The sequence below is a fragment of the Ochotona princeps genome, chromosome 21 (assembly GCF_030435755.1).
Source record: "Ochotona princeps isolate mOchPri1 chromosome 21, mOchPri1.hap1, whole genome shotgun sequence".
In the NCBI taxonomy this organism is placed as follows: domain Eukaryota; kingdom Metazoa; phylum Chordata; class Mammalia; order Lagomorpha; family Ochotonidae; genus Ochotona; species Ochotona princeps.
Genome location: NC_080852.1, coordinates 26,271,349 through 26,286,990, shown reverse-complemented (window position 1 = coordinate 26,286,990; position 15,642 = coordinate 26,271,349). Strand labels below are relative to the sequence as shown.

Here is a 15,642-nt window from a genome sequence, read left to right as displayed (position 1 = left end):
TATGCTCCAGGATACTCATCTTACCTCTGTCCTAGTGTCAGTGGGTCCAGTAGGAGTAACACATTTGTCACGCACATGTTCAAAGGGACAAGGCCACAAAGTTTGGCCACAGCCTCCTATGGGCCCACCCTGAGGGACACTGGGTCAGGTGGTAGAGGTGAACAGGTGGACAGAGTCTATCTGCCCCTTCAGTTCATCGGCCCCCAATCTTGTGACCCCTGCACTCTGCCAAGAGTTCCCTTGTAAGCCTTCTTTATCTGCCCACAGGGTCCTTAGGATCCCTAGGGCTGTTTCAACTTGAGGTGCAGAGTGAGTGGAGAAGAACTAGGCAGTGCCAGTCCCAAGGAGACCTTCCTCCCCCTACTGAGCAGGCAGCTCACCCTGCAGACCCTGGTCATGGAGCTGAGGACTTGGTGAGCACAGTGAGCTGGAGGGATGGAGGCCAAGGGCTGTAGCTGTCCCGAGTGAGGTAGAGGAGATATGGTGACCTGTGTCCTGGGTCTAGCAGCCACATGGGGGAAGGAAGCAGGGACCACACAGTCCTCTAGAGGACATTGTGCACTGGCCTTGATGAATGGGCAGTTGGTACTTCCAAGTTGGCTCCTTAAAAATGTGACACTGAGGCCTTGTTGCTAGCCCATCTCTTGCCAGGCAGCTGGTACCACACTGGCAAGGTTGGAGGGCAGGCAAGGCTTTATGCTGTGCTCATGGCATGGAGGGTTGGGGTTGCAGATGGAGGTGCCCTGGAGGAAAGAAGGGCATAGGGAAGCTGCCATCATGGTGCCTGGGTCCTGGAAGGACCATTCTGGCTGCTGCATGCTTGAGTAGTCAGACTAACGCTATGGGCTACACCATTGTTGTTCCCAGGGTCCTATGACCTACATCCAGTTCTTGCCTCCCTTCTGGAGCCTTCTTGCTGACCCTTTTTCACCCCAGGGCCTTGCAGGCACTCTTCCCTACCCCCAACACCCTACTTCCAGCAGCTGAAGCCTCAACAGGAATGTCACCTCTCAGCAGACTCGCCTTGCCTCTGCACTCACCTCTCCCAAGCATCCCCTTCCCTTCCCCAAACAGGTTGTACCCTTCTCTCATACTTGTACTTAAATACTCCAGTTGTATTTAAATAGTCCTTTATTCCTTCACTGCTTCAAAGCTCAGAGTCTCTGTGGTCCTGGCTGAATGCCCTGCATCCAGCAGGCCAGGTATACAGCAAGCACTCCATAAATACACATTGCAAACAGATGACCTTCTCTGGTTCTCTCTGGGGAGGGAGAAACCCAAGGTGCCTTACTCCCCTCCTGCCATCCCGCAGGTCCCATGCCCTCTGGCTGGGTCTGGCCCAAAAGGAGTTTGGGGTTAGTTTAAGGCTGCTGAGCAAGTCCGGCCTCCACAGGCCTGCCCAGGTGCTTAGGTCATGTGGGCAGGGGTGGCTCTGAGAGAGGCCGGGGCCGCCATGTGTCTCTGTGCACTAGAGGGGACTGCGGCTGTTCTAGGAGCACTTTCACCTCCCCTGAGGTGCCAGGGCTGAGGTTCACATAGGCTGGGGACAACTGCACATAGTGGTCTCCAAGCAGCATGGCCACAATTTGCTCCACTTCCCCTACCAGCGCTCTGAAGGTGGGCCGAGCCGCTGGGTCTGCTTCCCAGCACTGTTGCATCACTTGGTACCTGCAGTAGAAGGGGTGGGTCAGTGTGATCACAGATACACTGGTCTCAGGGAGTCTGGGCCACTCACTTGCAGTTAAACCCTGGTGGGCCACGTAGGGATGAGGAGGGGTGGCATGGCCTGGTGCCCAGGATCGCCCCCCTCAGGGCCAGCTTCTGTCAGCCCTGAGATTGCTGGTCCAGTCCTACAGTTCCCATACTCCTAGCAAAGCCTTGGAGTCTCATACCATGTGGCCTGGGATGTGTGACCTGGGGCAAGTGCCTGTGCCTCCTGTCCTGAGGAAGGGCCTCATACAGGGCCCAGCCCTCAGGCTCCTAGAACACATCTTCTGGGAAGAAAACCTGGCCCTGGTGCTACAGGACTCTCAGGTGAGTGAGGAAACACTTGGGGTCACAGCAGTGCACCCTCACTCCTGCCAACAGGCCCTCTCGGTGTGCCTGCTGGGTGCTGGTGCACATGCTGCAGTCTGAGATACGTCATCTCCACATTCTGTGACCTTCACACAGCGTCTCTGCGTCTCAGTCTCTAACTGTGGTACCATCATCATCCCCACCCTGCAGACGGGTAGAGTGAGGTCTAGGGAGGAAACAGAGCTACTGTGGGGTAGTGGATGTTGTGCTGTTCCTGCCCAGACCACCTTCACATCTCCCTGTGACCCTCAGGTTTGTCCTCCCAAACAAATACCCCCTACATGCACACATACCATACCACACCACACCACACCACTCCAGTGACAGCCTGGGACCTATGACTGATAATGGCCTGAAACAAGGACTTGATTCCAGGGCCTCAATTGCAGAAACCTCCCAGCCAAAGCAGGTCCCTCAGGGTGGGCTACATACAGCCTCTCTTACATGTGCTTCATAGCTGACTCCTCTCTCTCTCTGCCAGGCCTGATCCCCAATCTACCCATCAACTGTGCACATAGGTGCACACAGGTATCCATGTCTCTTCGGGAGCCCAACTTGGAGGCAGGTAGGCAGAGTGATCAATCTCTCTGACTTTGGTGAGCAAACCCAGGGACAAGGTTATTCACGGCCTCGCTGGAACTCAGCCTCCGATGGGAGTCATCGACTCCTTACACCTGTGACCTGGTTCTTCCTGCTCTCCCTTTGCAGCCCTGGGCAGAGGAGGCATGCCTGCTGCTGCTGAAACAGCTCAGCACCAGGCCCACCCCACAGGCCCTGCCAGCAACTCAGTGGCCACCACACCGCATCAAGGCCCAGGTATTGGCCCCCGCAGAGCCTTGGCAGAGCCAAGGGGACTGGGGTGGGCACTGATGGACCTTTCCTTGAGGTTAAATGAGTGGAAAAGATGGGAACTGCAGCAGAGCTGGGGAGGGTGGTGCTAGGAAATCAAATCACTGGCCGCATCCCAGACTTGGAGTTCAGAATGCTGTTCCCATGGCAACCATGAGACCTGCTCAGTGTCTCGCCCTGTGCAAGGGTGCAGTATGGGGGGATACTAATCCACAGAGGAGGAAACTGAGGCCTGCTTAGGCTGCCTATTCTGTCAACCAGTCTGTAATTCAAAGAGGCAGCGGGTACTGCTGTCTCCTGTCTCCTCCCCGTCTCTAGAGCTAGTGCTACCCCTCTGCAGGCTTGCCCCCCGAAAAAAATACTCACAGAGAATCAGGGCAATACTCAGGTTGGGCCAGGCGCCGGCCCTGAGCCAGGTAGTTGGGAAGGTCAAAAGGATCAACATGAAGGTATGGGGGTGCACCTCGAGTCAGCAGCTCCCATAGCAGCACCCCGAACGACCACTGTGAGATGGGGGAGGGGAAATTCAGCACTCAGCCCAGCATCTCTGCCTCAGGGGGTCTTTCAGCTATACATGGGTGACCCCACCCTCTGCTCAGAGCTCACACCCCTCTCCCCTACCCCAGACTTCCCACAATCTCAGCCAGGGCTGGGCAGGCCCAGGACTGCCTGGGAAGAGCTGTTGTGTCCCCAGCCCCAGCATGTAGCACATTCCATCTCACACCTGTCTGCCCAAGGAGTGGACACACAAGCTACAAGAGCTATGGGCACTCCCCAGCCTGGGGATCACCTAGGCTCAGGTCATGCAGGGCTGACTGGCCAAGGTCAAGTGCCACAGGGCACCACGGTCCCGGGGCGTAGAGGGCAGGTGAGGCCTCACCACATCGGACTTGGTGGTGAATCTGTAGGTCTGCAGGCTCTCCAGCGCCATCCACTTAACAGGGAGGCGAGCGTGCCGGCTCCGCCGGACGCTATAGTATTCCTTATCCAGGACGTCGCGGGCCAGCCCAAAGTCGGCCACCTTGACCGTGAATGACTCGTCCAGCCTGTGAAAGGACAAGCATGCTTAAGACTGGCCTCCATCAGATCCTGATCCCACCCGTTTTGGAGCCTTTACAGACATTCAGAACAATGATGTCCAGTCCAAGGGCAGGTGAAAAAAACTGGGGCTCAAAGAGGAGAGGACGCACCCAGGGCTGCACAGCAAAGGTCAAAGGCGGGGTGGCTTGTACTCTGAGGCAGCCCAGGCCGCAGCATAACACCATCCTCTGCCTCCTGGCTGTCCCCCTGGCACCTCTAGTCCCTCACATGCAGTTCCGAGCGGCCAGGTCCCTGTGTACAAACTTCTTTTCTGCCAGGTACTCCATGCCGCGGGCCACCTGTAGGCCAAAGCTGACGAGGTCCTTCACGGTGGGGTTCTGGTGGGGGCGGGCAGGGCACAGGCAGGTTGGGTGAGCAAGAGCGGAGCAGCTCCAGCTTTGGCTGCTTCCCAAGCCCCTCCCCTTGTCCCACTTGCCACCCAGCCAGCCAGGGCCACTGGGCACTGACCCGCTGAGATGAGCGGATGAAGCGCAGCAGGTCTCCATGGTACATGTAGGGCAGCAGCACCTGGGGCAACCCCGCAGGGGGCAGTACGATGCCCACAAGGGCCAGCACATTGGGGTGGTGCAAGTCACGCATGAGCAGGCCCTCACGCAGGAAGGCTTCTACCTCTTGTGCCTCTGTGATGCCTGGAGGGAGAAAGTTGGGTACAGAGGGAAGTCAGGCCCATGACAAGAAGGCTCCCTGCCCTTGACCACTTTACAGGGGTCAGGTGCAAAGAAGAGAGGCAAGGATACAACCCAGGGTTGCTCGGTGGGGTGGTGGCCCAGCAGGAATGACGACTTTCCCAGCCTGGGGCTTCTTCCCTTGTCCTGGCCTGCCAGCCCCTGCCCTACTCACGACTCAGTGACTTGACGGCACAATGAATGAGATTCTGAGCCTGGTCTGTGTATTCTCCATGGTACACAACTCCAAAGTGACCTGGGTAGAGGGAGGTGGTGACAGAAGCTATAGAGCCATTGGCTGCTAAACCTGAGAGTGCTGGGGTGGGTCAATCTAACCTTACAGACAGGCAATAGTCTTGAGGCAGCAAAGCTTCTGGCCCTCCCATCCCGCTTTCTCTGCACCAGAAACCCACCCAAGGCAGAACACAGTTCTGATCCCTATTTGACAGGTGCTCAGGTTCAGTTCTATGCCCAAGGTCCCACACAGATTGGCAGAACATCTCCTAGCTACCCCAGGAGCCCTATCCTCTTTGATTCCATCTGAGCCCCAGCCCTGCAAGACCCCCATACCTTTGCCAATGACTTGGTCCCTGTGGGTAACCACACACTCATGAGGAATCAATACATCCTTGACCTCGGCTAGGAGTGTGGGATCCAGGGCTCTGAGCTGCCTGGACTCTGCCTGCAGCAGGGGGACACAGGTTCCATCCTCACTGTCTGAGAAGGATTCTCCCAGGACCTCAGTGGAAGAATCCAGATCACCAATGGCAGGAGCTGCTGTGGGGAGAGGGAATGAGAGTCTTGTAGGGGGTGGGGAAGGGCAACCCTAGCTTCCGGTGCCTCCACTGTCTCACCAACACCACTTCTGTAGTCTGAGTCGGAGCGGAGAAGGGGCAAGGGCGTGGCTCCAGCCGTGTGGTCCAGGGACGCCAGGTTGTTCAGATTGGGAGAATGCCCTGTGGAAAGACAGCCCCCAGGGGCCAAGCTTGCCAAGTGACTAACAGGCCCGCTGAGAGGATATGGGAGAACCCGGCAGGGTCTTAGAGATTTCATCATAGTTGGGACAGAGATTGAATCACAGTGGAAGTGGCGAGCTCACCCTGCTGCTTCCTCTTCCAGCAATAGTTGAAGACAAGTGCGGTGGCCAGGATAGCCACAAGCAGGAGCAGGGCCAGCAAGATCCCAAGGAGCATGCGCTGCGGGATGCCCTGGGAGCCTGGCCGCACCACTCTGCCCAGCATCCGACACTCACCGTCCACACAGACCTAAAAGGCAGGGGGCAGCTCAGGCTCAGCCTGTGTGGGCCTGAGCTCCTGTTTCCCACGGAAGGACCAGCAGCAGATCAACCACCTGCAGTGGGGTGCCATCCTTGCCAAGCTGCAGAGACGATGGCAGAGGGCAGATGACCACATCACCCCGGAATTCATGCGGGCAGCTCTCGCCTCCCACAGTGATGCTGACATCCACGCAGCCAGCCACGGCTCCCAGTCCGATGTACTGTAAGAGGGTTGGGAAGAGTAGCCAGGGGTCCGGCTCCTACCTCCCACTCCCCCTGCTCTCCCAGCCTCCCTGCCCCTACACCTACCTCAAACTTAACGGCACGTTCCTCTGGCTTGAGGGGGGCCAGTTCAGCACTGGGTGGATGGGGAGGAGGCAGGAAGCGAAAGCCAGGCAGGGTGAAGGCAGCAGCTCCATCTCCCCGGACACTCAGAGTCCCCGTCACATAGCCTGGGGCACCTTGGACTACATATTCAGGCAGGTGGCACCGATGCTTCTCTGGAAGCTGCCCGTCACACTCCTGGGACACAAGTCAGAGTGAGCCAGGCACCCTGACCCCTCCACACAACATGAAGTGGGGCTGGAGCTCAGAGGACCAACACATCCTCCCGCTGCCTCCCTCCAGCCCAGTGCCTGCTCACCGTGTTCTCCACTGCCCTTTGTCCATCATGGAATGCCAGAACCAGGTGCTGGACTGAAGTCAGATGGCGGCCAAGGATGGTGACATGGGAGCCACTGTGGAGGAGTCAGGGTGCTAAGTTTCAGGAGCTCTCTGACACCAGTTCCCTCACTCCTTGGAAGCCAGAGGGCATGGGAGGGTGGCACTTACGTGTAGCCACAGTTGGGGCTGATGCTTAGCACCACAGGGTCTTCCCGGTAGTGGAAGGTCCAAGAACCAGGCACCTCAGCACCCCCCACCTGCAGGCGAAGGGGGACGCTGGCCGTGGCAGCCCCGGGGGGTGTGGCACACAAAAGCTGCCCTTCACTGACCCTGCAGGAATGAGGGAATGGGCTCAGGGGCAACCCCTGCCCTTGTGATGGCCAGGCCACCACCTCTAGGGGCCTGTTTGTCCCCCTGTCCCTGTGCCCATTCATTTGCTGTCATGCTCCTGCACCTAGTCTTCATGGTTCTGTCTGAAAGTAGGATGAAAGATCTCCAGAAGGGCCTGGGGGATCAGCTTGCCCAACTGCCTGGGCCAAAGCCACTGCAGTCTCTGGCCTATGGGGGCGGTGTCAGTGGGCCCTTCCTTCGGGAACTGTGCTCCCCAGGCTGATCTTGTAAGCCAGCCCTCTTCCTTTTACTTTGACACAACCTAGGGTTCTCTCATCCCCTGGCCCCTGCAGGGCGCCCCATCCCATTGCCTGCTGGCACTTACCGCTCCAACAGGCACTCGGAGCCATTGATCAGCACAGCCCGGCTAGAGCCTACTGACAGACCCCGGCCCTCAAGCGTGAGACAGGTGCCCCCTGCCCGCGGACCAAAGAGGGGCTGCACTGCCGTCAGCACTGGCTCCTGTGAGGGCAGAGAGATGTCTCAGCTGGAGCACGCCGTTCCCATGCCACCTGGCTACCCAGGGGCCCTAGGGCACAGCCAAGGCAGGGGCCCTCACCACGAAAGAGAAGCCTTGCAGCACTGAGGTGCCCTCTATCCGGAAGGGCTTGCCTGGTGGCACGCCAGTCACGGCGAGGCTGACATTGGTCGTCCCCACTGCCTGGGTGCCCAAGGGCTGCAGCTCACACTCAAGCTCCTCCGTCAAGTCCTTCCGGGGCACTAGACTGGAGCATCGGGGGGCATCCCGGAGGTCAGCCAGGAACCACGCAGGCTTGGTCACATGCCTGTCACAGGTCACAGGGCTCCTCCACCCATGTCGTCCTCCAGAGCAGCAGGATTGACCTGGCCTGCTTCACAACTAAATGGACAAGTAAGGCACATGCGGGCCCCAAGAGGGACAGAAACATCGCTCCAGGCCCAGAACAACCAGAGCCCCTGCAGCTTGCTCCTGTGTGCCCCCCACCCCGATCCTGCTAAGCAGAAGATGGGGTCTCACAGAGAACAGACTCGCCTCCTTCAGGGGTGGGGGAGGCCAGGAAACAGACTGTTACCTGAGACGGGAGGTGTCCTTGGGCAGCAGCTGGCAGGGACTTTGGCCCACGGTGACTTGGTAGGTTCCTTTGGGCACCAGGCCGGGAGGGTGTAGGTAGAAGTTATAGAAGTTAGTGCCACACAGGGTCAGCCTGGTGCTTCCCCGAAGAGGTCCACTGTGGGGGTAGAACTGCAGCAGAAGAAAGAGACAGTCTGAGTCCTTGTGTGAGACAGAGCTCACAGAGTCCCGCTGGCCGTCCCCAAAATCACTAGTCCACACTCCAACACCTTGATCGCGCGCTGGTCCTCGTTGGAGCACTTCCTGGCCCCAGCCTTTGCCTGTGCCCCACATGGCCCCTGCCAAGAACGCCCCCACTCCCCATAGCTGTGGAGGATCCTCAGACTTACAGATTACAGTCAGGACCTGCTGACTCCCACCCAAGGCCCAGCGTGGCCCACCCTCACCTGTGCCCTGCCAGGAAAGCTGTACCTCGGTAAGCTCGGGTGGGCAGTGGTCCTGTTGCCAGGAGCCAGGACACTCTTCCTGCCGCCCACACACAGCCCCACACCAGCCACAGCCCATGAAACGCTGGGCCCGCAGGCAGCGTCCACAAGTGAGGAAGTGGCGACAGCCAGGGCCCCGAATAGGTACTTGGAAGACCTTGAGTGGGAGGGAAGAGGCAGATAGGTGACTCAGGCCTGGCTAGAGTCAGAGGGTATGGCTAGAGGGAACCAGACCCCACACACTCTCCCTGCCCTAGAGACAACTGTTTCTCAGTGCCTCCCTGGATGGGACTAAGAGTTTGGGTTCCCACAGCCCTGATCCCAAGCCTGCCCCTGCCTGCCTCACCTGCTCCCCGGAGGTGAAGAGAAGGTGGTCCCCCAGGCGACTGACGTCCCGCTGGATGGGTTGCCCATTGCTGCCCAGTGAGAAGTTGGACACGTACAGCAAGTAGTTGAGTGACCTAGCCAGCTCCACCTGGGACAGGTGAGCTGTGAGCAAATGGCAATGGGGATGGGGAGGACCCTGGGGCCGGGGGCTGCGGGGACCCACCTGCAGGATTCGCCCGTCAGCTGTGCCCATGTGGGCCACAGTGACATTGCCGAGACGCGTCACATGTAGCGCGGTGACCTGAACTGCTCCCAGGAGGCCATTGAACAGGTCCACACGCCAGAAGTTTTTGCGAACCAGCAGAGGGAAATGGCGGCAGCTGATGTTGGGGTTGCGGGCTTCCAGAATCGGCTGGGGAGGATCAGGGTAGGGAATGAATAGGGTCAGCCCTGTGCCCTGACCCCTTGGGGCTTTTGTCAGGGATCACAGTGGCCTAAAGCTGCTGGGAGCCAGCTCACCTTCCTCACAGCCCTCCCCTGCCACGTCCACAGTCTTAGAGCCAGTCTGCCCTTACCTCCTCAGGGCAGGTGCAGTTTCAAAGAGGGTCAGTGTCATTGCCCCTCCGGAGAGGAGCCAGGTAGGAAGAGTGCGACTATTTTTTTTAGATTTATTTATTCTTATTGGAAAGGCAGATTTACAGAGAGAAGGAGAGACAGAAATATCCTCTATCAGCCATATCACTCACTCCCATATCCGAAGCCAGAAGCTTCCTCTGGATCTCCCACCTAGCTGCAGGGTCCCAAGGAGTTGGCCATCCTTCACTGCAGGCCACAGCAGGAAGCTGAACTAGAAGTGGAACAGCAGGGCTCATATGGGATCCTGGCTCATGCAAGACTGGGAATTTAACCACTAGGCTATAGCTTCAGGCCCTGAAATGTGCCATCTTAACGTGAGGACTCTGCTGCCCTCTGCTGGCTCTGCTCTGAATCTCCGTGAACCCTGTGTTCTCAGAACTTCACCTTGCCCGCTGGCCAACCTGGCTAAACAACTGTGAGGTGAACTGAGCAGCACAGAACAGATAACAGGATCCTCCTGAGATGCCAAAGAGCTTCCTGAACCTGCGGCTGCAGACCACACTCCCTCAGGAGGTATAAAAGGGCTAACTAAAGCCCTAGAGGCTGGGGAACACTAACAAGTCCCCTACTCTTTGTGAAGGGTGTTTGGGGGGCTTCCTTCATGTCCCCAGAATGGGTCAGTAGAAGATTCAAGAGGAAGGGTCCCAAACGCGTTGGGATCCCAATATGGGCACCGGTTCTAATCCTGGCAGCTCCACTTCCCATCCAGCTTCCTACTTGTGGCCTGGGAAAGCAGTCGAGGATGGCCCAAAGCCTTGGGACCCTGCACCTGCCTGGGAGACCTGAAAGAGGCTCCTGGAGGAAGTTCCTGGCTCCTGACTTCGGATGGGTGCAGCACTGACCTTTGCGGTCACTTGGGGAGTGAATCATCGGATGGAAGATCTTCCTCTCTATCTCTCCTCCTCTCTGTATATCTGACTTTGCAATTAAAAGAAATAATAAATCTTTTAAGAGAGAGAGAGAGAAACAGGAAGCCAGGGTGTGAATTAGACATGTCAGAGCTGGGTGCCAGGTGGTGACAAGCGTTAGCCAGTCTTGGGTGCTCTGTCCTTGCCAGCCCTGAGCGCACATTTCAAGGTGAAACTCTGAGGCCTCCAGCAGACCATGTAGGCTTGTCCCTGTCCTGGAACTTTAGGAGCCCCAGGGCCCAGGAAAGGTGCAGAGCTAGGCCCAGAACTCTCCACACCCTGGGTCTATAGCCCAGGTGGTTAGGGAGTGGGACTTTGTCCTCACTGGAGTTAGAAAACCTGCCAGACGCCTGCCAGGTATTCTCAGCATGACTCAGGGACAGGTGGGGCTCTGGGGTTGAAAAGAGGCCTTAACCCAGGCAGGGCCACACCCCAGCCTCTTCCCTCCTTATTCCAGGATCTTAGCTCTTGGTTTCCAAGCTTCTCTAGGGCCCCCCTGGCTCCTGGAAACACACAAGTATCCCAATGTCCCATGCACCAGCCCTGAGCCTTCCAGGCATTCTGAGGCCAAGTACTGTGAGGCCAGAAAGAGTACCACGTATCCAGAGCCCAAACACTGCAGAGGCATGGCTCATCAGGGACTGATGGCATGTGGGCGGGGCCTGAGATGAATTGTCCTCCTGGAGACTGCCCAGTTGTGCTGCTGTTGGCTGTCTTGTGACCCACTGACCGTTAGCCGATTTGGGGATAAGTTCTTACCCTGCAGGGCTGCCCAGGCTCCAGATTCTCCATGCCCAGGACCTCCCAACCCATAGGTACTCAGAGCAGGAAAGGAGGCTGAAAATCCAGCCCATACACTGGGTCCAAATTCTCCTTCTGTCTCCGGAACTAAGACAGGAATCATGAAAGAAGTCAGAGCAGGGAACAGGTGACCAGAGATTCCGAGAGCAGTGGCTATGGGCCAGCTGAACGGAAGACTCATCCATGCTCTGGTTCCCTTGGCCTCATCTCTTACAGCCTTGGATAGGACTGTTTTAAGGTCTGTCCTGTGTGTTTCTTCCCGAAGCCATGGCTGGAGAGAACTGGGGGCCAGGCCTGCTGTGACCAGGGCCCAGTTCAACACAAGCCCATGTTCTTGCCTGGGACAGAAGACACTTGGTGCCGGGAACCAATCCCAGCCAACACTTCCTTCACTCATCCCCAAATGTTTATAGTTGCTTGCGTAACACCAGGGCGAGTCTTCCAGAATGTTTTGCAGTTAAGCTGCCTTCTGTCTCCCCAATTCCAGGGCCTCCCACCACCACCACCCCAGTGGATAACAGGCTATTTAAGCCCAGCCCAGCCCAGGGTACTGCCCAGTCCCTAGACTGCTAAAAATTAGGAGACTCCACCTTCGAACCTGCCAGAGTGAGACGAGGTGGGAGGGGGCAGAAGAGTCTCTGAGGAGGCCAGCACCATCTCCTTTGGAAAGCCAAGTGAAGCAAGTGCTCTGATTGGGAAAGTGAAACCATGTGGCTAGACAGCTGGCTGGAGCTGTGCATGTCTCATGACCATGAGCATATTTGGTGTGTGTGTGTGTGCTGCATGTATACCAGGGTCTCTGTGTGTGTCCCTGAGGATATCAAGCGGTGGGCAGCGAGGAAGGCAAACCCAGTCTCACTTCACTCAGAGCTCAGGAGCTGGGTTCAGTCATGATACAGTCCACCCCCACATACCCAGGAAAGTACCTATAAACATCAGAGGCCGGGATGCGTGGGAGAGCAAAAGAACAACCATGAGACCTGCCAGGCTGGGAGATCACTTGACCGGGTGCCCTGTGCCTGGCCCATTTCTTATTTCACTCCCCCTAGCACACTGGACAGGTGGAAGAAGCTGCTCTGCCCGTCTCCCTCACCCCAATGCCTCCCTGGGAGGGAAGACTCCCACTCACCGGGTTGGGGCACAAACTGGGCGCCTGGAAGAAGTCAAGGCCTCGGCGGAGGGTGCGGCCCTCAGGGGAGTCACAGCAGAGCTCCACGCCTTCCTCGATTAGCTTGTCCAACAGGTCCATGGGGAAGGCGCAGACCACGGAGCTGGGGCCCATGCCGGGGCCATCGTTTTTTCCAGTGGAGAAGACACCAAACAGCACCTCCTGGCCTTCGGAGACGCTCAGCTCCGCGGCCAGCTGGGCGCCCACGGGAGCCGAGTGGGCGGCCCGCAGCACCGGGTAAGGCTGCCCACCCTCAGCCGCACCGCGACGCCGGCGCTTGGGCGCAAAGCGGCAGTCGAGAATCAACTCACGGTAGTCCCCCAGCTCGGGCTCGGCTGCGTTCATGCGCGCCAGGCGCGTGTGCAAGGCCCCGGGCGCCTCAGCTACACTGGCAGGCTGCACCGTCACGAAGTAAACGAAGGCTCCGGCGCGGAAGCTGTGCACGTACTCGATGCGGTAGGAGGCCAGGTGCTTGGGCAGCACCGACAGTGCCTCGAAACCTGGTTCGAATCCCGTCGCATCGGCCTTGAGGCGCCGGATGGACACGGAGCGGGGGCTAAAGCTGGCAGCCACGGCTGGGTCCAGGGTCGACGCCACGTAGAAGTAGGAGGCCTGGCCCTGTTCCACGACGACCACGCGTGTGCCCAGAGGGCTGGCTACGCAGTCTGGGCAGTCCTCGGGCTGGTTGCGGCGCATTGAGAAAAGGCAGGCGGGTGCTGCCAGGCGCGGGACTGACCCGCCCAGCTCCAGCTCATGCAAGAAGCAGCGGCCCTGCAGGCTTGAGCCGCAACTGACCAGCGCTGGCAGTGCCGGCTCTAAGACCAACACCTGCATGTCCGTATCACCTGCTAAGCTCTGTGGCCCCGGGTCACAGGTTGCACATGTCTGGCAGCTCTCATCACCCACTGGGCCTGTAGCTAGACTCTGGAAGGGTTGTAAGTCAGGCCCGAGCACCTGTAGGCGGTTGCGTGTGGCCACAAACACGGCACTCCCATCCGCACCGCCTTCGAAGGTCGCCACGGCCTGAACAGGGCCACCGGCCAGGAAGCTGGGCACCTCATACTTCACGTCGAAGTCACGGGAGGCCGCGTACGGGGTGCGCCGGCACGTCCAGGGCGCGACGGCCGCAGGCACCGCGGGCAGGAGCAGTATCAGCAGCACCGAAGACCAAGGGAAGTGCCCCATCGAACTCACGCAGTGGGGGTGCGTGGATCCCTCGGGAATTCCAGCGGAGCCCGAATCCAGGCCTGGGCAGCGACCCCGACGGTCCCCGGGGCAGTCGACCCTCGCCGAGCGCGGAGCAGCCGGGGCCGGGGGACACGCGCTGCCGGTAGTAGTCTCAGTGGCCGCTGCTCCAAGTGAAATCGCCCCGAGGGCTGCGGGGCCGGGGCGGGGCCGGGGCGGGGCCGGCCCCGGGGCGGGGCTCCCGGCGGCGCGGCGCCCAGGGCCAAGCGTTCCTGAGGCCGGCCCTCTCCCGCCCCTTCCCTCAGGGGGACCGGTGTGTGAGCGCACAGGAGACCCGAAGGCAGGCGGTCCTCCCTCACTCCCACGCCACCCACCAATACACACACACGGACCGGGGTGCAGGTGAGACGCTGGCAGGATGATCTAACGCGTCCAGCGAAGCTGGTACCCGCCGCCTCCGGAACAGGGCGGAGGCAGGGGCGTACCCGCGCGAGAAGGCCCCTGCGTGGCTGCCAACCTTTGGAGCGCCCGACCGGAGCTGTTTCGAGACTGGAGGGGAGCGCGGCAGGTGTGCCAACCTCCCCGCTCCTTCAGGGCGGAGTTTCGTGAGCACCGGGTGACGGGTAAGGGAGCTGGAGCACAGCGGCCCGCCACACCCATACCTGCAGGACACTTGGCGCCCGAGGCGACGCGACAGTCACGCCCTCGCGGGCCACAACTGGTCCGGAAATGAGTAAGCGCCACTTCATTCCTTCTGGAGTTCTGGAGATGGTCCCCGCAGGGCAGAATTGGAATGAAACATCCTAAGCTTGAGCCTGGACGTGTGAGAGGTTCCTGGGGCCCCGGAGGAGTCTTTCCAGGGCTTTTCAGGGTCGCTCCAAGGGAGCCACTTTGTGTGTGTGTTCAGTAGTCATCATACGGCTTTCTACTGCCATCGTGTGGCAGCCTTGGGTCTCCGGAACAGCACGTGTCCACGGGAGCATCCTTCTGCTGGCTCTGCAGGACTGGAGGGCAGTTGGTGGAACCTCTGATGCCAAGTGTAAGCACTTCCCAGGTCCACGGCTGGCTCAGGACCTGTGCAACTACCCGTTGAGTGAATGCTATCCCCCTTACCCTCCGTGGGTCCTGTCAGTTCTCTCTGAATATGGCTCCAAAAGACTAGGCCTCCTTCTCCAACTCAGTAACAGGAAGAGTTAAGTGGGAGAATGTTCCTCAAACTACAATGTAGCCATATCACATGGCAGCTTTCAAAGTCTTCCCATCGAACTTACACCCCAAATCTGAAGGACTGCCCCTCACCCCAGCCTGTCAACTCCTCCAGCTCCAGTGTGAACCAGTTATGTCAGGTTGCATACCAAGTCCTCCCATGGCGCACACTGGCTCCTCCAGTGGGAACACCTTCCCTGTTCACCTAGCATCTCCATCCCTGATCCTGATCCCTGACAGGTGAATGCCAGGCTTGTAGGTGCTTGTTGTTCTAGGTACACACACTTATCTGTGATGTTTCCTCCTGTCATTGCCCCAAACAGATGCTGAGCTCCCTCCAGGGATCGTGTCAGCCAATAGAGGTACTTAGTGCCTCACGACCACAAGAACATCAGTGGTAGCACAGTCAGCAGGTCAGGCATGGCCTTGGCCCCAAGGGCAGTGGCTCACTATCCTGACCAGAAGCAAAGAGAAGAGTGCAAGCATCAAAGAGGCAAATAAAAGAGCCAGAACATGTATGGGGCAGATGGTACCCACCAAGTCATGGCTGTTCTCCAAGGCTTTTGGGATTCTCGGTGGGTGACCTGCCACCAGGCCCATGCATTGTGCTCCGGAATGTGGCCATTCCCAGCACAGGAGGTGCCACTGTTCCCACGTTCCTTCTACTTGTCACACCCACATGGTCACATTCTGAGATGTTCTCTGACAGTGTCAGAACATCTTGGCCCTGCTCTGAGAGAAGGCGTGAGGGTGATTCTGGTGGTCTGCAGACCCTCTGCAGGGCAGGGTTTTCTCCCGTCAGTCCTCCCTACACCTCCCAGCACCCACACGCAGTGGGCCAGCTCCCCCGTCCCC

The 15,642-nt window shown here is 58.7% G+C and overlaps 1 protein-coding gene across 1 annotated transcript; it reads right to left on the bottom strand.

The window, feature by feature from the left end:
• Window positions 1–1,119: 1,119 nt before the first annotated feature.
• On the bottom strand, window positions 1,120–13,581 carry MST1R (macrophage stimulating 1 receptor). The gene is made up of 20 exons (XM_058678783.1): window positions 12,358–13,581; window positions 9,107–9,295; window positions 8,903–9,031; window positions 8,543–8,713; window positions 8,073–8,242; window positions 7,580–7,745; window positions 7,346–7,482; window positions 6,799–6,960; window positions 6,611–6,704; window positions 6,277–6,489; window positions 6,042–6,188; window positions 5,791–5,956; window positions 5,546–5,647; window positions 5,262–5,468; window positions 4,867–4,947; window positions 4,474–4,655; window positions 4,234–4,343; window positions 3,806–3,971; window positions 3,292–3,428; window positions 1,120–1,668 (listed from the first exon to the last, which is right to left on the bottom strand). The coding sequence occupies exons 1-20, from the start codon at window positions 13,579–13,581 to the stop codon at window positions 1,413–1,415; spliced, it is 4,209 nt and encodes a 1,402-aa protein (XP_058534766.1). The 3' UTR covers window positions 1,120–1,412.
• Window positions 13,582–15,642: the final 2,061 nt, after the last annotated feature.

Bases quoted from the DNA above. Each gene is read 5' to 3' on its own strand.
- MST1R (XM_058678783.1), bottom strand. From the start codon at position 13,581: ATGGGGCACTTCCCTTGGTCTTCGGTGCTGCTGATACTGCTCCTGCCC. The intron at 7,483-7,579 runs GTGAGGGCCCCT...CTGCCCTCACAG, and splicing joins TGCAAGGCTTCTCTTTCGTG to GAGCCAGTGCTGACGGCAGT. The intron at 6,705-6,798 runs GTAAGTGCCACC...ACTCCTCCACAG, and splicing joins AGCCCCAACTGTGGCTACAC to TGGCTCCCATGTCACCATCC.